The sequence below is a fragment of the Phyllostomus hastatus genome, unplaced genomic scaffold (genome assembly GCF_019186645.2).
Source record: "Phyllostomus hastatus isolate PE091 unplaced genomic scaffold, TTU_PhHast_1.1 phas_contig_16, whole genome shotgun sequence".
Lineage (NCBI taxonomy): Eukaryota > Metazoa > Chordata > Mammalia > Chiroptera > Phyllostomidae > Phyllostomus > Phyllostomus hastatus.
In genome coordinates, this window is record NW_025333643.1 from 7,579,709 (window position 1) to 7,602,500 (window position 22,792).

At 35.8% G+C, this 22,792-nt stretch overlaps 1 protein-coding gene across 2 annotated transcripts in view; it reads right to left on the bottom strand.

Moving 5' to 3' along the window:
- Positions 1-22,792, bottom strand: part of GRM7 (glutamate metabotropic receptor 7) — an 861,618-nt gene that overhangs the window by 413,601 nt on the left and 425,225 nt on the right. For both annotated transcript variants that reach the window (XM_045832271.1, XM_045832270.1), the window contains exons 3-4: positions 21,126-21,267; positions 10,901-11,055 (exon numbers count right to left, since the gene is read on the bottom strand). In XM_045832271.1, the coding sequence (XP_045688227.1) occupies positions 10,901-11,055; positions 21,126-21,267 (297 nt within the window). The remainder of the gene's footprint in view (positions 1-10,900; positions 11,056-21,125; positions 21,268-22,792) is intronic.

Genomic DNA, 22,792 nt, shown 5'->3' on the forward strand with positions numbered 1-22,792 from the left:
AGATACAACACCAAAGAAATAATCCATAAAATAAACACTTTATAAGTTGGACTTTGTTAAAATTAAAAATTTCTGATCTATAAAAGAAAATATGAAGAAAATTAGAAGACTAGGCACAGGCTGGGAGAAAATATTTGCGAAAGACACATCTGATAAATGACTATTATTAAAAATATTCAGAGAAGTCTTAAAAATCAACAATAAGAAAACAAAACTGACTTAAAAAATGAGCCAAAGACCTTAATATCAATCACATCCACTAATATATAACAGACAATAAATTAGTATGTGAAGAGATGTTTTGTATCATATGTCAACACAGAAATTCAGTTAAAACAACAATGAGATACCACTATTAGAATGGCCCAAATCTGGAACAAAGACAACACCAAATTTTGGTGAGTGTGCAGAACAACTAGAACTCTCATTCACTGATGGAGAAAATAAAATGGTACAGCCACTTTGGAAGACAGCTTGGCAGTTTCTTAAAATAGTAAACATAGCCTTATCACAGGATCCAATAATTGTGTTTCATGGTATTTACCCAAAGAAGTTGAAACTTTATGTCCACACTAAACCTTTCACATTGATATTTATAGCAGCTTTGTTCATGATCCCCAAAACGCAGAAGCAACCAAGATGTTCTTTAGTACTGAATGAATTAGTAAACTGTGATGCATTCAGCCATGGAGGAAACTTAAATGCATATTACTAAGTGAAAGAAGCCAACCTGACAAGGCTACATACTGCATGATTCCAATAATATGACATTCTGGAAAAGGCAAAGCTATGGAAAGAATAATATGTTCTGTGGTTTTTGGACTGCAGTGTGTGTGTGTGTGTGTGTGTGTGTGGCAGGATGGCAGTGGTGGGGATGAGTACAAGCAGAACACAGATGATTTTTAGGGCAATAAATATACTCTGTATGACCTTTTAATGATGAATATATGTCATTACACATTTGTCTAAACCCATAGCCTATACAACACCAAGAGTGAACCCTAAAGTACACTATGAACTTCCAGAGCTTAATATGCAGCAATGTAGGTTCATATTTGTAAATATGTACACACATGCATGCACTCACACTCTGGTGAACAATGTTGATAATGAGGAAGCTATGTATATGTACAGCATATGTGAAAACAGGGGGCATGTGGGAAATCTCTGTACCTCCCTTTCAATTTTATTGTACACCTAAAACTACTCTAAAATAAAGACTTAAAAAGAGCACTATTTTATAAAATCCACTTATTTAACAAACATTTTTGAGAGTCTATTATTTTACAGAGGCATTATTCAAATGCTGGGTAAACAGGTAGGTAGTAAACAGATATGTGACTAAGGTAGATGTACCATTAAGTACATCTTAGGTGGCCTGTAACAAAATATCTAACTTAAAACTGGCTTAAAGACAAGGAGCAATGTGAGAGTTCATTGAAAAGTGCCCTAGAGAGGAGCAGAGGAGCTACAAGCTACATTGTTCTCTCTCTGGCCCCTCCCCCACAGGCAGCATGGCTATGCAGCAAGGAGGGTTACCCTGCTCCAGTGAATACCTAAGGCCCCACCCCCTTAAAACCTACCAGCTGCACCAAGACAAAGAAATATGGCCCAAGTGAAAAAACAGAGTGAATCCTCAGAAAGAGAACTAAGCAAGGAGGAGATCACCAACTTATCTGATGGGGAATTTAAAGCCCTGGTAATCAAAATGCTCATAGATCTGACTGAGCTTGGTCGAAAAATGAAAAAAAAACAAATGAAGGATACCCAAAGTGAAATATAGCAAAATGTTCAGGGAACCAACAGTGACAGTAAGGAAACCAGGACTCAAAACAATGATTTAGAACAAAAGAAAGAAACATCCATCCAGAAGAAAAGGAAGAACCAAGAATTCAAAAAGAATGAAGAGAGACTTAGGAACCCCTGAGACAACTTGAAATGTTCCGATATCCGTATTATAAGGGTGACAGAAGGAAAAGAACAACAGCAAGAAATTGAAAACTTATTTGAACTGAAAGGAAGTGGAGGAAAACTTCCCTAATCTGGCAAAGGAAATAGACTTTCAGGAAGCCCAGAGAGTTCCAAAGAAGTTGGACCCAAAGACGAACACACCAAGGCACATCATCATTAAGTTACCCAAGATTAAAGATAAAGAAAAAATCCTAAAAGAAGCAAGGGGAAAGGAGAGAGTTACCTATAAAGGGGCGCCCATTAGACTCTGAGCTGATTTCTCAAAAGAAACCTTGCAGGCAAGAAGGGACTAGAAAGAAGTATTCCAAGTCATGAAAGGCAAGGACCTACATCCCAGATTGCTCTATCCAGCAAAGCTTTCATTAAAAATGGAAGGGCAGATAAAGTGCTTCCCAAATAAGGTCAAGTTAAAGGAGTTCATCATCACCAAGCCATTATTATATGAAACATTAAGGCACTTATCTAAGAAAAAGGAGATAAAAAATATGAATAATAAAATGACAACAAACTCACAACTATCAACAAATGAACCTAAAAGAAAAGAAAAACAATGTAAACAAAAACTAAGCAAACAACCAGAACAGGAACAGAATCAGAGAAATGGACGCAGAATCAAGAATCACACGGAGGGAATTCAGTAGGGAGGGGGAAGGAAGGAATAGAGGCAAAAATTACGGGGAAGAATAATCATAATTAGTAGGCACAAAATAGATGGGGACAGATAAAAATGGTATAGGAAATAGAGGACGCAAAGAACTTATATGTACAACCATTGGACATAAACCAAGGGAGCAGGGAATGCTGGAGGGTTGCGGGGGCACAGTAGAGGGGGGACAAAAGGGGGAAATTGGAAAATCTGTAATAGCATAATCAATAACAATACTTAAAAAAAAGACAAGGAGCAATTTTTTCTCACATAAGAAGAAATCCTGAGGCAGCTGATTCAAGGATTGGTTCCACAATTTAAGCAGGTCATTACAGGCCCTGGCTTTTTCCATCTTTGTTCTCTGCTTTCCTCTGTTGTCAGTATTTTCTCCCACATTGTTAATATGACTGCCACAGGTCACTGTATCCTGTCCTCACAAGATAACATGACAAAAATAGGAAAAGAAGGCAGAGGCTTTCCTCCTTGTGACAAGGGTGACCACACACCCTGTTTTGCCTGGAACAACCACAGTTTTCCAGCCCTCTTTTTCTTCTGAAGTGTCCTGGATTGGACAATACTTTTATATCACTAATCTAGTGATAGTCTTTTTATTTTTAAGGAAGAAAAATACTTCCAGGAAGCTCCTTCAAAAAATGTCCCCAGGAGTCTCAATGGTCAGGATTAAGTCAACTGCTCATGCTCTAAAGCAGGGAAGTTTGGCTAAGTGAGCATCTGACATTTTAAAATTTCACAGCAACAAGGTTTCTATGAACCAAAAAGAAGCAAGAGAGAATGGCTGTTGGGTGAACAGTGAAGAGTATCAGCCAAGTGGCCACTCTACATTCTCACAGAAGTGATTGGGAGTTCCCCAAGCTTCACAGCCGGCAGGAATACATACGTCCTGCCAAGCCACAAGATACTTTCCATGTAGCTCATGTAGAATGTCTACTTAAGGGTGTCATATACATTCTCATGACCAAGTGAATTGAACAGCTTTCTATTTTCTAGGTATTGCTATATTCCTCTGGGCTTTTTCTGGGCACAGTAGCATGGCCAGGGCTCTGCCAAACACCATGTTTTCTGCTTACTGGAATTCCCTGCTTTGTACTATGGCCAAGGCTCTGTTCATAGTTTCAAAGCTGTTCAGAGGTCTGTGGCAAAGTGGAGGGGAATGGCACTCTCATCATATGCTGTGCTGTGAGCAAGTTCCAAAGCATGGCTCTTGTTGTCCTAATAGCTGACAAAGTGTTTAGTTAACTGGAGTTTGAGGTAGATAAGAATTGAGTTCACCAGTATTCACCTTTCCGTTATGTCCATGCACAAGTATCTTCTAAGACAAATATTGCTTTGATTATTAGCCTTGGCCTATGAAACGAGAGCAGAAATAATATGCCAGATAAAAGCATTTTATAATAGTCTATCTGTTCCCTGTGTAATTCATGTGTGAATTCAATGGGTGGTGACCTGGGAAGAGGGGAGCTTGTGTCTTCCTTCTAACAACTAAGACTTTTTTACTGAGTCAGGTCTATTTTGTCATCCTTCCTTTAGAAGTTCTCTCTCAAGGGTCTGCTCAATTCTCAAACAATTAGCTTTTTGGAGGGTGATGTGACAATTAGCATTTCTCAAGTTCATTTAAGTTCATAACATAGATTCTAGGTAGTATTACCTTAATACAGAAATAGAATAAGTGATTGTACATGCATGTTCCATGAGCAGAATGGATGCTGTATGCCTGAGAAGGTGAGATTAGGAAGAAGGCTGAGGTGATGAGGGAAGGAACACATCACAGAGTAGATGGGACTTAAGGTGGGTTTTGGAGAATGTATAAATTTCATTGGAGAGAGATAAAGAAGGGAGAGAAAAGAAGAGAGGAAATCTTTGTGAGGTAAATAGCACTTGGAAAAGACATAACTCAGAAAGGATGAAAGGAAGAAAAAATGCTTAAAAGAAGGCTGTCCTAATAGTCAACTATGTTTGTTAAGTCCTTTAAGATGTATGGTACAGAAAAACCCATCCTGAAGGATCTGATCAAAATAATAGGAGTCTGTAAGTTAACAAAGATGAGGAGTCCAAATCCAGACTTAAGGTTTGAGGGGCTCAGGAATGCCTGTGATGTCTTTGGATTTGGTGCCTCTTTCTCCAGCACTCAGGTCTTTGATGTTTTCATGCAGGCCTCTCTATGAGGTGGGCTCAAGACTGGAGTTAATATCCTTCCATCACAGTAACTATGTGTGTGTGTGTGTGTGAGAGAGAGAGGTGGGGTGGGGGGGGGAGGAAGAAAACATCTCTTCCTTGAAAGTTTTAGTAAACCTTTAGGAATTAGATAACATAACCATGGTCTGCCTTGGGTCATATACTGGCTCCAAAACAATCTTTACAGTGGCAAGGGGTGTGATAGGAGATGAGTTCTGTGCCTGCTTCCAGGGCAAAGACTCAGTCCCATCAGAACCACATGGGCTGATAGTAGAGTGTGGAGTTTCCAAGGTGAAAATGTGGGGCTGTGACAAGAAGAAGGAATGGATGCTAGGTGAGAAGAAATAATAATCACTCTTAAAATGTTTCTCCTAGCAGGGACCTTAGGGGTAATCTAGTTGAAATCTTTCATCTACAGATGAGAAGATTAAGTCCCAGAAAAGGAAACTCCAAATGAAAATAGATTGGAAACTTTATAATTTAATATAGTGGGACACAAAACTAGTCAGTTAATCAAAAATTTATATCTTAGCAATGAATCATTAAAAGCAAACAATTATATTAAATGTTTTAACTCAAAACATGCACATACAGAGTCACTTGTCAATCATCTAATGTGAGATCAAATATTATTTGTGCCTACGCATCACCTAATTGGCCTCCCTGTTATAAAATTGAAAAATATCAACTACAATAAAACTCACTTTTATGGTATGTATTTAAAGTGAAATGAAAGCTTAAAGGTAATTGCACAGTCACCTAAGCGCAGGATTTTTATAATGTTTATGATTTCCCCTCAAGTTTACTGTTGTCTTGCTCACAACTAATAGTGGCTACCATTAACTAAATATTTCCAAAGTTTTCTTTGAAATAGAATCTTTATATCTTTCTCTCTCCACTAATTTCATTGGTTTATATACATTTTAATTTTAATTGTATTAAATAATTATGGCAATGCCTACATATTACTGGAATAAATACATATTACTAGGATTAAAAATTGCTAGATCTTGGTAGCCAAAAATTTAACTGGTGGGACATTATAGAGATCAGGCTATTAGAGTGTTCAGTGTAGTGGCCATCAGATAGTACATCTTTCAAGGAGAATGGATATTTTACATCTTTGCTGGTTAAGAACTGAATTGTGACCAGTTAAGTGAAATTAGCTAAGACAGCATCCATCCCATTAGACAAGAGACAGTGTGGCTCCAAATCTGGGACTGTATAAAGCAACTCCAAGTTAATTAATTGTTCTCAGATCTCCTTAGATATCTAGGTTGCAGATTTCTCTGTTTACCTTTCTTACCTCTTGCTCAAGGTCAATAACCTCAACTTTAAATATCACCAGAAAAATAAAATTCAATAATTCTTCACACAGATATTCTCACCCTTCTGATCCGCTTGCTCTCTCTTCCTCAGTCCATTTTACTTATAGATCAGTACAGTCTGGAAAGAAAGTTCCCACTGGAATGTTTAAGACAAACCGAGGCACTTTCTAATTTCTGGGGATTCAGAACTAAGTCAAATCATCTAATTGAGCCATTGTGCCAATCTGGTACAGGAAGTCCCTCTAAAATTGAAAAGAAAGTCAAGATGAACAAAGAAGGCAAGAGGTACTTACTTCCAAGGGAAGGAAAAGAAAAAAGTACACAAACCCACATTTGAAATTTCTGGTGAGATCCTAAGTTGGAGAGTTAAGTGCATCTTTCTACTAAATGTCTTAGGAAAAAAGTCAAAGAGACAAACCATTTGGATGAATATTTCCCCATCCTGAGAAAACTTCAAATTCATACAAACATGCAGTCCTTTGCATATTTAGGTATTATAGATAAATGCAGATATAATAGACAAGAAAAGATAATTTTAACATTTTAAAAACTTACTATGTGCTAGGTCCTATAATAATTGCTGAAGGGAATAGAGATAGATAATCACAGGGAACCCACACGCTCTAGGCACTGCCCTCAAGGTTTAGAATCTAGTTGTAAGTGCTGCGTGCAAATGTGAGTATGATTGACATTTGCTGTAGATGGGGCATGTAGCACAGTCTGAACTGGGGAAGCAATGAGTTTGATTTTGCAGAGCGGACTAACTGAGAAAAGCAGCAAGTCTTTTAAAAAGATTAATGATTTTATCTGTCTTGAAGAAATAATTTATTTTCCAGATCAATAAGAAATAGGGAAATGGGAAATCTTAGTAGGTTTAGGCAATGTAAGGGTCTGATAGGAACATGTGCTGGGAATCTACAACACATGTTGTAGGCCTCTGGAGGCCTGCAGAGGCTTAAGCTAGTGACCTGTGTCCACATCCTCTCTGACTTTACTTTTACCTGCATTAGATCCGGGCTGCCTGGTCTCTCCTCTTCTTTCTGTGCATCTCTGCAACTTACAAGCTGGTTTTTAAGGGAATGTACTTTAGAGTAATTATGCTAATATGGTATTTTCCTATTTATATTTTTTATCTCCTGCCACCTGTACATTAAGACAGCAACTTCATGAGAGCAGGAACCTGGTCTAGATTGTCACCTGCTATGTATCTCAGTATTTAACTTTTGTGCCTAACACCTTGCTAGAGCTTATAAGCATTTATGAAAAACTTAATGAAAGAAACTGTCACGACATTGAGTATTCACTCTTCTAACAGAGCTCTTATTGAACAATGCCATAGGTCTAAAAGGCATATGTATAGCTTAGAATTAGTATTGTGGTTCAAAGCAATACATCCTTTCTTGGTGTTTTTTTCACATTCTAACAAAACCCTGTGACACATGGGGCATTCCAGGGAATCAAGGCAGGGTAAAGTAGGGCATAGTCAAAATGGAGATATAAATATTTTGGTTCAGTTCTTCACAGCTTTGATCTCGATGATTTTAGGAAAAATAAATCAAGCATTCATGGTAATCTTGAGTAAAAAAGCATAAAATAACTAACCTTTGTATGCTGGGTCCAGAGCACTTTTTGTGTTTTTTAAAATATATTGTAGACTTAGTTCAGAAAGCAAGTCTTTCCACACACCCATTTGAAAATCATCTACCAATCATGAGAGCCATTATAGTTAGCCCCGAAAATCCACCCTTCATTACACTAGCTCCCTAATGTTACTGATTATGGCACATATGAAAAGATGCTGGCCCATGATCCTCACTAGCTATCATTAGAGGATGTCTAGAACAGCCTACTTTCAGAGAACCAAGCACCTTGGAGGACAGAGTAGAGAGTGACTTGGGTATGTTTTTTTCTCTGTGGGCTTGCTGGAGGCTGGAGAGGATGACAGAGTCCTAGTTAATGGGGCAACAGAAGAGAGGAATATGCCAGTGATCTCTTGGCTCAGCAAACAATTCAGGGACACTGAAAATTACAGAATTGTTTTGGCTCAGGAGCTGGAGGAGTGCTGCCAAGTTCTGGAGACATTCTGAGATCTCCCATGAGCACCAGGCAGCCAGAGGGGCCACGATGAACTGTCTGGGCATAGTTCCTATCATCGTCAAATTGAAAAGAAAATAAATGACACCCTTGGATAACAAACACAAAAGCCCTTTTCCCTGTAAATAAAGAATAAACACAGATAGAAGATAAAAGAAGATGGACACCACTCTCACAGAGGTAATGTAGTTGCTAGCACTTTGGCCTAAGATAATTTATTGTTAATTATTCATGCAGATATAGAAAATAAACAATCAATAATTCAGATGTTTACAGAACATCTTCAAAATATGGATCTAAAGAAAAAATGTTTATTATTGATTGGTCTTTTCCTATTTACATATGAAGGTATAACATTATATAACACAAAGATAAAGGGATGTAGCAATATTATGAGTATTTGGATGATGCTCTAACCATTAGAATTCAATATGAAACACCCTCAAAAAATTAAGGAAAAATTAGGCAGGAAAAAATAGCTTATTTGCCCATAATACAATATACTGCACTTACAGTTTCATTTGAGATATTTCATTACTTTGTTCAGAAACTTTGGTGCAACTGATGCATTTCTTTATTCACTTCCTTAGGATATGACACTGTAAATGCATAGGCACAATCTTGATGTTCCATCTTCTAAGTTAGTGAACAAATCTTGGCTGTACTTTGTAGCAATACAGAAGAAAATATGGCTAGATAGAAGTCACAACACTTTTAAACAAATGAAAATCATCATGATTTTATCTGGATAGCAGTGGAAAGTTTTGCATAAAGATTTGCTACTTCAACATATTTCAATAATATTTTCATAGATAGTAACATTTCTTTCCCATTTTAATGGTTGAGACAACATTTTGGGGGAAAGATTCAGGATGTGGTTTTGTATCTAATTGAATAACTCTGTGTATCCCTAAATATACATGCAAAATGTATTTTGTTTCAAGAATTCATAAACCTTTTGAGATACTAATTTCCTAAAATATCTTGAAACTGGGGCTAGTAATCATGGAGTATGGACATTTGTGTCTGTGTGGCACCTATAGCTTAGAAAGAGAGGACCACAGTAGAGATGCTTTAATCTGTTACTTACTTAGAGTCTCACTAAACTCTTACATGTTATTCTTCCACAGAAACACCTGAGTGAGTCTTCTTACCCCTCTAATCACACCCCACTTATATCCACAGATGCTGTTCAGGATTTCAGAATAAAGTACAAATTTCATAGTGTAGTTTCCAAGATTCTTCACAATACAACTCTGGCCAACTTCGCCAGGTTTTGTGCCAGGTTTTTATGTGGTCTGTGATTCTTCTATCCACCCAGTCATCCAACCACTGAAAAATCTGCTATATCTAGGCCAAGATCTAGGTGCTAAGAGTACCATGGTTCATAACAGATACATTTCCGGAGAGAGACAAGTACAGAGACACTACAAGGGTAGGGAATATGTAGGATACTATGTAAGAAATAGAAAGGCTCCTTTCTCAGACTTGGCTGGGTGGAATGATCGCAGATGTCTTGCAAGGAAAATTAATGTTTAGGCTGGCACCCAAAGGACAGAAAAGAGTCAGTCAGCCAAATAGTGTATTATGTGATGTGCTAGGAGAGAGAAGGGTTTTCCCCATACCCTGTAAAGGGGAACATTTTTAAAGAACTGGAAGAATTTTAGGATGACTATCATTGCAAGACCATGCTGCAGAATGAATTCTTTACATTTACCCAATGTACCCCGCTTCTTCACTCCCCTGGTCTTATCTCCTAGGTTGGAAGCTTCTGCTGGGGCTTTTTCTCATGATCTTTTCGATGAGTTCTAACGCACCCCGTTATGTTTCACCTCTTCTCAGGAGTCTTCCCCAACCACAACACCACCACCTTAGAGAAACTCCCACAGTATCTACTTTGTGCCTTAGGGCATCTATTTTGTATTGTGCTAGGGTGTTACACATGCTACATAATCATGACTATTTTCTGATACCTACATTCAGGTCTGTAAGCTTTGAAGGTAAGCACTGTTGTCCTTATCTTGTTTTACTAGCTTAGAAAAGAAGAAGGCATACCATAGATATTCAAGGTTTTTTTTAACAAAAAGGACTGGGGGTAGTTAAAACATCTTATATTCTTGTGCCTGTCTGCAAATGTATTGGTCTAGGGCATAAAATAGGCAATTTTCTCCAGACACGTACTGGGAAATGAAATTAGTTCAAAACTTCCCAGTGAACACATGAGGGACTTGTGGGATCTTTATGTCCCTGGATAACATAGAAAAGCAACAGTGACAGAGCCACAACCCAGCTTGTTTTAAAAGGTGTTTACAGACAGTGCAGCCTTCTGGGGAGAATAATTAATTAGATTGGAGCAGAAACGGAATAGAAAGAAATGCAAATATTTGATCTTTTTTTTTAGTGAGAGGATAGAGTGGTTTTCAATGTGCAAAGCATGTTTTAGGGAATGTTTGGAGACCTGGCCCATCAGAAAAGAAGCACAAAGCAGGATATCAGCAGAGGAGTTCCTTTTCTTCGCCGTGTCTTCTTTTAGAAATAATTTTTCCTTTCAAATTAAAGGAGAGCATAAATTGTAACAACGTCAAGTCCTCAAAGAGACACATGCTTTAATCACCCTACATAGCACCAGCCACTTTCTTAGCATATCATAAACAGACAAAACCCCTACCTTCTATGGTTGCTCGCTTGGGCTGAATGGTGATGGCTCCTTCTGCAATATCTTCATGCTGGTATAGTGGGTTTACTTTGGATCCCCAGCTGTCTGAGCCCACCCAAAGAAAATGACCCACTTGGTCAGCTCTTTTGGCTGCTGCAAGGATCTGCCTGAAGAAAGGAACAGGAAAAAATATGTTATGACAAAGAACAGCTGTTGAATGTACGCAAATTAGGAATCAAGCAGAAGGAAAGCAAGCTACTATTTCTCAAAGAATAAATAAAGCCAAAAATGTAAGCCAAAAGGACTTATATCCTTAATATATAAAGAAATTTTATAAACCAATAAGGAAAACCATCAAAGCAGCTTGCAGAAAATAGACAAAGAGTATTAAAAGTCAACAGAGAAAGGAGTACTATGAATGACCAATAAGCTGGTCATTCACATAAATTAGAAAGGAGAAACATATGAATTAGAACAAGATATCAAATTCACTCCTTGCATTGGCCAAAATGTTTGTTTTATTTTGTGTTTTGAGTTTGGCATAGGACTGGAGAAATGAGCACTCTCACTCACTGCTGGTGGTAATGTCACTTCTAGAAAGCAACATGTCGCTCTAAATGAAGGTTTTTAAATTATTAATTAAAATGTACAAAACTTCAGATTAAGCTTGAAAAAATGTACAACCAATGTTTATAAGTAAAATTATGTGTGTGTGTGCATGTGTGTATAAAGGGCAACTAGGTATTTGAATACTAATATTCAAATACATTCAGTAATTGAATATTAATCATTATTTATACCATTTATTTGTAGAATTTAACTTTCACACAAATACTTTTGTTTGTGTTACTTATGATACAAAGGTGTGCTTGCCATTGTAAAAGAGCTAGTTTAATTAAAAAGAAAAGAAAAAAGAGAAACTAGTTATTTATGAAAAAGTTATTGCAATAATATTTTTGGAAGAACATAGGATAGATAAGAGGTAACTGCATTTATAGAACAGAGAAAGCTACAACTAAAATCACACTGATGGGTAATATCAAAGGAGAAATGGTTTGCTTGCCTCTCAGGACTTGGAGCTACCACGTCCCACAGAGGTATATGGCTAAATTCAGTAGGAGTAGTGGAAAGATTAAGTATAGAATGGCAAAACCAAACAAACAAACAAACAATAAAAAAACAGGTTTTTTTCTCCTTCTCCCATGCAGGATATGAAATGGTAGTTTTTAAACAAATATTTAAGAAATAGGCTCTGATATTTTGAACACCCAAACAGCAGGAGGTGAACGACTTTGAGTTAAACATGAGGGTGATGAGGGCAAGGGGGAAGAAGTTAAGATTACCATTAAGTATTCAAATGGTAAGACCCTCTATTAAATTTAAAGAATTCTGGGAACCAATGGTGTGTTTCCCCAGGCAGAGAACAGTTTTTCTGGAAATATCTGAACTACTCCAGAAAAAGAAACCCTTGATGCTGACATAGATTCATTAATGAAACTTGACCAGTCCACTGAGAGCCCTACCATTTGACATGTGCATAGAACTTTTTAGAATCCTATCCAAGTGCAAACTGCTAAAAATCACCCATAATTGTTGAAAATCTCCAATGTAAAAAAGGAATTAAAAAATTTAACAAGGGAAAAACAGTGTGGGTGGGACAGAGAAAATGTATGAATTCTCCCCTCACTAAAATGCATTTAAGTGGGAGTTATCATATCTCTGATCAAGAGCAATATAGAAACCAAGAAATAGGTTAGTCATAAACAACAGTATGGTGATTGTAGGGGCAAAGGGATATCAGGGGTTTAAATGGTAATGGAAAAATACAATAAAAATTTAAAAACAGAACAAAAAAAGAAATAGGTTAGTTATTAAAAATATAAAATTAAAATTGTGTTAGATTTTAATAAAAAATTTCTCCAGGACAGCAAAACCAAAACAAAAGGGAAGAACATAAACAGAAAAAGATAAATGCTTTAAAGAATGAATCCAGGAAGACATGCATCCAAATAATAACATTTCCAGCACAATGTGCAGAGAAAATAAAGTGAAATGATTTAATAAAAATTGAATAAATTGAAAGTACAAATTTTCATATTAAAAAGGCTCACCCAGCATAATCTTGAGAAAAAACAAGCATGTCATAACATTTGAGATTTTTGAAAATAATGAGACTATCTTAAAAACTTTCAAGAGATAGCATAATCAATAAAATATATTAAAAAGAACTTTCAAGAGAAAATAAGGACTCATGCACAGAAATAAAAAGCAGAGGGAAAAAGAATGATAGAGCAATGTCTCACAAATTCTGAAGAAAAGTTATTTTATAATCTATAATTCTAATATGTAACACATAAGGAATTCTGTTGGGGTCCACTCTGCCTGGTTTCAGGATCTGTAACCCCCCATGGCTAAGGCTGAGTGAAAGACCTCCAGACCAGAAGTCACTAAGGAGACAAGCTTATCTCCCTGGCAGGAGCACTGCTTCTGCTCCTTGCCTGGCCCCCGATGCTTGATCAGTTAGCCAATGATGGGTAAGATTCCCCAAGGGGAGAATCATCTAAGATAGGCATGATGATAGGCAAGACAGGCATAATCATCTAGAGAACCCAGTGAAGGAATTAGAGGGCTGTGGAAAAAGGCGGTGATTGACCATTGCCCTCAGCTTTGACAAAGCCTGAATTCTCATTCTGCCTGTGAGACATCCAAATCTCCCAGCTGCCTTTGTCTCCTCTGCCGGACTCAAGCCTGTGACAATAACAAGGGGTGGTGCAATCCACACTGGAGACTGCGGACTTCCCGGGATGATCAGACCTGAAAAAGGGATATGTAAAATCCTGTGAAACCTGCTTGCTGAAGATGCTCTTAATTAGATTATGAAGGCCTAGGCAGGAAATGAATTTTGCTCCTCAAGTGCTGTAGTTTTTTAGGTGATAAGACCCCAACTCAGTGGGAGCCCTTTTTAGTTCTTTGAACATTATCTATTGTTTGAACCTTACTGCTTGACAATGATTAATGAACTTTACTTGTATTCCTGTGCAATTTGAAACCCAATAAAAACCCTGTGAAGGGAAGGATTGGGGTGCTCTCCACTAGAGAGAGTAGCCATGCTGTTCCTATTCCTCCACAGGACTCAGTAGTCTGTGTGTATTTCTCTCATATCTCGAGCATCTGTAGTGGGGATGGATACTGCTGGCTGGTATCTACCACAGAATTCCAATAAAAGTAGAATTAACATGATCAGTGGATATTACAGATTTTTCCATCCAAAATTGGAACTTTAAGCTCCTTGCAAGTTTCTAGTTCTATAACTCATTAGTCACCGTAGCTATTTCCTGTATAATTTATGTATCAGGTACACTGTATTTCAAAATAAATAGGAGTCTAGACCTTACATTCCCAACTACTAACTCAGTGTGGGGGCAGAATAAGAACATTTTTAGGCATAAAAGGCTAAAATGTTTTATTCAATTTACCCTTTATTAGAAAGTTATTGGAGGAGGGCTCTAGTACAATAAGGAAATAAACTATGAGTAAAACTGTAAAAAACAGAAACATAAAGATAAAGAAAGATGGAGATTTCAGGAGGGAAGCACTCAAGAAAAGTAATGACACTCACAGATTATCTTATATATGAACAATAATGTAAACACTGATTTATATTAAGTTAAAATCTGATAGAGTGATGTTGAGACAATACGAGAACAAATTGAGCCAATTTCTAACTAACATAAAAGTAATTAATAAATAATATTTAAAATTAATAATTCAAAAATTATAGTATAGGCACATTGTGCAGAAAGACTTGAAATAGCTTAAAGAATTAAAATTGTTGCTCAAAAAGAACAAATTCAAAGAGTTTAGAGGAATGGGACAAGAGAGCAATATTTTGAATCAACATTGCTTTAGTCATATTTTCAAAAATATGAATTTATTATTTTAATAAAAATAAAATACAATCAATGATTTATAGTTGACCTAGAGGTACAGCTTGTATTGATCTACTCGAAGGAAATAAGCAATTATGCTGCCAAAACTGTAAACTCATTACTGGGGTCAACCTGAATGCAGAGCACGGGGAACTGGTTAAGCAACAGCACATCCAAAAATGGATGGAGAGCAATAAAAATGTACTTAGTGTGATTTCTACAAGGTATTTTTATAAAAAGGAAGTTAAATTAAAAAAACTGCAAAAGATTGTTCAATTCTTATATAATGAAAGCTGGCCAAAAATTCCCTGCATTTGTATATATATATATGCAGTTAAAAGTATAGTGTCATTCATATGAGAGCACAGAAAAATATGGACACCATAGGCAGAGGGTGGGCAGGTGAGAGAAATGTGATTTTTTTTAGCTGAAATGAATAGAAATAGATACATGAGAAGAATATGTTATTAACAACAGCCATTCACTGAGGAGGTGCTGATGAATTCTGAAGAGGATGAAAAGATGGTGAGAAACTAAGTGGAATAAGAAAGGAAAGAAGAAACTGATGTAAATACCAAAAGTGTTCATTCACTCTAAATATTTATGTAAAACTGTGGGGTTATTTATTGAGATAAATAAGATTAAATCATTTAAAAATACTTGTTTTTTAAAGTGAAATATGAATTGCAAAATGTAAAATAAAAATTTTAATGTGATCAAGGCTCTATTGGGGAAAACTTATGTATGTTTAAAAATTATTACAAACATTAAACTAGAATTTTATTTGTGGTTATCTCTGAATGTTAGGATTGCATGTTTTATAGGGATTCCCTAAAACCCTAGTTTGTGATTTTTCTCTCTCACCTTCAATTTTTCTAGATAATCAGAAGGCTGCAGTAAATTTAAGAGTCCTTGTATTAAAGAGTAACAGAAAAAACTTTTCCACAGTTTCCAATGGATTTAAACTAGCCATATATTATTTTTATAATCAGAATAAAGTGTCCCAGAAAATAATTCACTCTTGTCTAAAATTCAAATTATTAATACTCATGACTGATTTATCATCTATCTTAGTTTCAAAATCTAGATGCTAATGTCTTCTCACTGCAATTCTCTGACAAAGTATTTGAAATTAATGTTCTAAGAAATCTCAAAAATTTCCATCTACAGTATAAATCTCCTGAAAACAGAAGTAACATAACATTGTAGGTCATTAATACTCTTCAGATATCAGTGTGTTTAAGATTATGCTTTGGAAGAAATGTATATATATTGAATTCTATTACTGTGTTTGAGCTATTATTGCTATCAATACTATGAAGCACTGTATAAATTCAAAACACACAAATAAGTTCCAACACAAAAAGAATGAGCATAGTTATTGAGAGGATTTTATACATTTTTACATCCCAAATTACACCTCACACTACCTAAAAATCAAGAGTATTAAAACCAACTCATTACCATTGCTATTTGCAGTAAAACTTTATGTGCTGTGTATAATGTATTTAAAAACAAACATGAAGCCATACTTTACCAATGTATTATATATTTCACAAATGTGTGAAATAGGTATAAAAAGGATTTATGAGATGATTAAGAAGCATGTCAGTAGAGTTGGCATAAGAACAGACACATAGACCAATAGAACAGAATAGAGAGCCCAGAAACAGACCCATGTCAATACGGTCAGTTAATACCTGATAAAGGGAGTAGGAACATGAAATGGAGTGAAAATCACCTCTTCAATAAGTGGTGTTGGGAGATCTGGACAAATACATGCAGAAAATGAAAGTAGACCACCAACTTACACCAAACACCAAAATAAACTGAAGATGGATAAAGGACTTAAATATAAGGCATGACACCATAAAAATCCTAAAGGAAAACATAGGCAGAAAAATTTCAGACATCCCGTACTGCAATATTTTCAGATATATTCCCTAGGGCAAGGGGTATAAAGGAAAGAGTAAACAAATGGGACTTCATCAAACTAAAATCTTCTGCACAGCTAAAGAAAACACCAACAAAATTGAAAGGAAAACAGCCATATGGAGAAACATATTTGCCAATGATACCCTGGACAGGGGTTTGATCTCCAAAATATATAAAGAACTCACACAACTCCACTCCAGGAAAACAATCCAATTAAAAATTGGGCAAAGGATCTGAACAGACACTTTTCCAAGGACTACATACAGAAGGCTCATAGACACATGAAAAGATGCTCAGCATCACTAGCCATTAGAAAGATGCAAATTAAAACCACAATGAGATACCACCTTACACCAGTCAGAATGGCCATTATAACCTACAAACAACAAGTTCTGGCAAGGATGTGGAGAAAAGGGAACCCTAGTGCTCTGTTGGTGGGAATGCAGACTGGTGCAGCCACTGTGGAAAACAGTATGAGATTTCCTCAAAAACTAAAGATGGAACTACTTTCTGATCCAGTGATTCAACTGCTGGGACTATACCCTAAGAATCCTGAATCACCAATTCAAAAGAACCTATGCATCCCAATGTGCATGGCAGCATTATTTACAATAGCTAAGTGCTGGAAACAACTTAAGTGCCCATCAATAATTGAGCGAATCAAAAACTGTAGTACATTTACACAATGTAATACTATGAAGCAGAAAGAAAGAAGGAACTCCTCTCTTCTGTGACATCATAGATGGATCTGGAGAGCATTATGCTAAGTGAAAAAAGCCAGGCAGTAAAAGACAAATACCATATGATCTCACCTATAAGTGGAACCTAATCAACAAAGCAAACAAAAGAACAAAATAGAACCAGAGACTTGGAAATAAAGAACAAACTAACAGTAACCAGAGGGGAGGTGGGAGAGGCTAATGGGGGAAAGAAGTGGAAGGGGCAAGCAAAAGAACAGAATAGAGGACTCTTGTGCATGGACAATGGGATGGGATTGACTGTGGGAGTGGAAGGGATGGGTTGGCTGAGCAATAGTGGAAAAGATGGGACAACTGTAACTGAACAATGATTAAAAAAATGAAAAAATCTGGAGCAAAAAGGCAGGATAATATTATAAAAACAAAATTCTCTTAAATAACTAAATCACAAAGTGTAGAAACAAATAGCCTAAGAGCAACAGAATCAGCATTTTATAAGGAGATAAATAATACATTTAAGGGGTGATCAGAAACAGTTTCCATGGAGAGCAAGTATGCAAGAACAGATACCTTGAAGAACAGATATACTTTCAACAGGAAGAGGAGAGAAGAAACCCCATGAACAAAGAAAAGTCATGTTGGAGGAGTGATTAGGATATGCTGGAAGACCAGAATCATGTAATTTGGGTAGAGAATTGGGTGAGTGAAGATGAGGCATAAATGTAAGAATGGAACCACATTTTAAGGCATCATGAAGTTCAGAAAGGCAAGTATGTATTTAAATTGTTAAAAAGTGGGCATTAGACTAGGCATCTTATTCTTCCATTGAATGCCATTTATGGACCATATCCTATGCACTAAGCATTGTAATAGGGACTGAGGATACTAAAGGAAGTCAAAAGAAGCACCATTATTGACCACATTTTCTATGCTGTACTTTACATCCCCTTGATGACTTTGTAACTACCAATTAGTACTTCTTAATCCCTTCACCGTTCTTACCCCGCCCTCTGAAGCCCTTCACTACTGGCAACCATCCGTCTATACTCTGCATCTATGAGTCTGTTTCTATTTTGTTTGTTCATTTTTTTTTTGTTCTTTGGAGTCCACATGTGAGTAAAATCATATGGTATTTGTATTTCTCTGTCATATATCACTTACCATGATACCCTCTAGGTCCTTCCATGCTGTCATAAATGGTAAGATTTTAATCTTTTTAATGGCTGGATAATACTCCATTGATAATATAAGTACTGTAACTTTTTAACCCACTCTAAAGTAATATAAAATAATATTGACTGTACACTATAATTTAAAATAAAATAAATAAAAATAATTTTGGTAACAGATGCCATAAATTGGAAGAGGGTCTAGAAGATTATTGTAGCATGGGCTAGAATAAAAAAATGAGAGACATTATCTCTGTCTTAATGATGCTTATAATCCAGTAGAGTATACAAACACCAAATAAACAATCAAATGATGTAAAATGATATCAGTGACATAAACTATGAGGAATTCACCAAAGCTTCATTATTTAGAGAAGTCAACATTGTTCAGAAAGCAATAGTAGAGATGGCATTAGGCTGATGAAGTGAGGAAAAAAACAGTGTTCCAAGTAGGTGGATGATAACGTCCAGAGGTGTAGTGGGAGGAAACACAAATGGCTCCTGTGCCTGCAGTACAGAAGGTGATAGAGTGTGGACTAAAATAAGACAGGAGTGGGATGAGGCAGGATCTCCATAAAAACAGCTCAAAAGCATCTTCATTGTGTTGATGGGAGAACTGAGGCCTGAAGAAGTTGGGAAGCAGGGCAGGGGTCAAGACACTTGTGCAAGTGAGACATTGTTCATGTAAGCAGCATAAAAACTTTAGATATCCCAACTTCAGGTGTAATTCTCTGTCCATTAGACAGCCCTGCCAACAATGATCAGAGCTTAACACTGGCAACATGGATGGATTCAGATGCAGCACGAAAGGGACACGTGGAGGAGAGACACAGACTGGGAGGCTGGCCATGACAATAATGCAATAATTTAAGCAGGATGGAATAATGGGCTGGGCCTTTACACTTTACCCTTGATAAAAGATAGTAAGCTTCAAATTCAATGATATAGTATATTAAATTATAAGACAAAGATTTAGTAAAACCAACATAGCTCTTTCATATCCATATAACTTATATAACCTCTTTATAAGAGAATATTCATTTTTTTAAAGAAGGAACATACCTTTGTCCTGAAAACTTCCTTACTAGGAATTTATAAGTGCATATAATATATACACATAAAATAATATATTGGTATATTATACATTTGTATATTTATATTACATATTCACACGTATATATGTTACATAGTCATATATGTGTATATTTGTGCACACAGATTTGTGGAAAAAGGAAGTTGACTGCAGCATTATTTAAAATTGCAAATATCTGTAATCAAACTTAAATGTCAATCAAAATGAAGCAGTTAGAGAAATCATAGTATGGATGTAAAATTAAATTCTGGATGGCTACTAACACGTAATAGATGTATAGGTACTGATATTCAGGAACCCCAAAATAAAATGGTAAGTAAAGAATAGCAGGGACCAAATGAAGATGTACACATGGTATGTAGCAGTTTGTGTAAAGTTATAGACTGTTTTAGAAGAATATAAAAGAAACTGGTAATTAGACAATTAATTTGGAAAGAAGTCAGCTAGGGAACAGAATGAATAGAATTTTTCTTTCACCCAAATATTTTTATATGAGTTTTTTATCAGATATAATTACTGTTAACTCTCAAAATAAAATGGAAGGAAGGAAGGAAGGAAAGTATTCGGGACAAGGTCAGCAGTGGTCAAGAAAGAAAGCAGGGGATATTTATGTTCTAGAAACATTTTCCTGGTTAGCTCTATGTGGTTTGGCCAAACAAGTAACAAATGAGTAAAAAGAAACAAGTTTACCAAAAATTGTTTTATCCTCACTTGAGGACATGCTTATTGATTTTTAGAGAGGGGAAAGGGAGGGAGAGAGAGCAGGAGAGAGACATTGATGTGAGAGAGAAACATCCATCAGTTGCTTCTCACACTGAACCCACCACCTAGGTATGTTCCCTGGCAGGGGATCAAACCCATAGCCTTTTGGTTTATGGGACAATGCTCCAACCACCTGAGCCACATCAGCCTGGGCTGTAATCAGATTTTTTATTCCAAGAAGGATCAAGATAAGGAAATAGAGAGGAAAAAAGTAGATTGAGAATGTAGAGCTATAATTTGCATGGTTTTTGAACATATCAAATCTAAAGCTGTAGAGATACAACCAGAATTATGACATTTTTTTCATTTACATTAAGGAAAACCATCTCTGGATAAAAGTCTGTTACATTTGGATTTATTTTTAATAAAAGAAGCTATAAAAGGTTAGTGGTTTTCTCTTTTTATAAGTAACTGAATACATTACTTTGCTTATAGGTAGGAAATCCAGGAGAGGACTGCAACATACTGCAGCTTCTATGATTCACTATAATTACTTGCGTGGGGTAGAAAAACCCATGTACCCTTTACTATTATGCGATTATAGATTTGATTATTTGTTCTCTCTTTCCCCCTTTCTCTGCTGGTATCCTGACCTTTTTACTTCTCAAAGTAGCAACATGCATATTAACAGATTTCACCAGTCTTCCTTACTTTATATCCTCATCATTGGCAAAAATCACGACAGCCCTGGAGTTGGGGGTGTCCAGGAGTTGTTTGATAATTCTGTCAAAGTCAATGGTCCTGTCTTTGCGCTCCTGGGGTATTCTCACGGACTGGGCAATGCAGAGCCCACCTGTTTAAGAAAGGAAAGCAAAGTGTCAGTAAAGTTCCTAAAAAGATACTAAAGAAACTGGGGAGAGTAACTGGGGAGGAGGGTATTTTGAATTCTGAGTGTACAGCACTTTCTTGATGATATTGCTGAATAAGGGAGGCTTAAGACATTATGCTGAATCCAGAGTGGTACACTCATACTTGGTGCACTTCTGTGGTGTGACACAGCCTCATTCTCTTTATAATGCACTTGTAAATGGCTAATTATTCCCATGGATACCAATCATTTATTCTGGAGGTAGGTTGAGGTTGACGAAGTGGGTGGGAAGTTTTTAAAATGAATGCAATACACTACAATAAAACAACCATAAATAAACTATAATAATAATAAAAGGAACAGGTAAAACTTATATTTATCTCTGTGACTTCTAGAGTTTGCATTCCAGGATTTTATTATATTTCCTTCATACCCACCCCAACTTATAAAGCTTAGAGCTAATGACATAAATTAAATAAAACAATGACAAAAACACCACTAACAACTATTATAAATCATAAATCATAGTCACAAGTTTTTATCTACCATGTACTATATGATACCCAAGCCACAATTGTTTTATGTATGTTTTTATTTCATCTTTAAAATCTCATAAGATAGTATCACTTATTTTATTCTAGAATATAAGAAAATTAAAAAATTAGTTTACTCCAAATTTCTCAGAGCTGTTATAATACTAATTGACATCATGAATTTCAAGACAGTGAAATATGAAACCATTTACTAAGCAACTTAAGCATCTGTTTCAAGAAATAAGAGAAAAATACTATAACGAACTTTACACTAATAAATTCAACAACTTAAATGAAGTGGAAGAATTCCTTGAAAGATACCAACTACCAAAACTGAATGAATAATAGATAACCCAAATAGTCTTATGGGTTAAACTATCAAATTCTCAGTTAAAAAAAAACTTTCATATATAAAATATCCAGGCTCAGATGTTTTCAATGTTGAATTCTACCAAATAGTTAATAAATAAAATATAATTGCCACAATCACTTCCAGAATAAAAAAGGAGAGAAAGTAATTCATTTCATAAGGTCTAGATATTACCCTAATACCCAAGTCAGATAGATATTATAAAAATATACAAAGATATATTATTCATGACCACACTTTCAAAAATACCCCTAAAATCTCCAAAACAAATACAGTAATATATAAAAAAGAATAATACATCATAAACAAGTGGATTTCATCAAAGGAATGTAAGGCTGATTCATTATTCAAAAATCAATAATAATTTGCATATTATCAGAATAAATTTTAAAAATACATAATCACCTCAATACCTGCAGAAAAAGTACTTAACAAAATTCTATATACATTAAGATAAAAACTGTAAAACTTGGATTAGAGGAGAAATTTCTTGGCCTAATAATAGGCATCTATAAAAACATTACAATAAACATAATAGTGAGAAATCACAAATAAAAATTTTCCTTTTTTTACCACTCCTGTAAGCATTCCACTGGACATTCGTGTC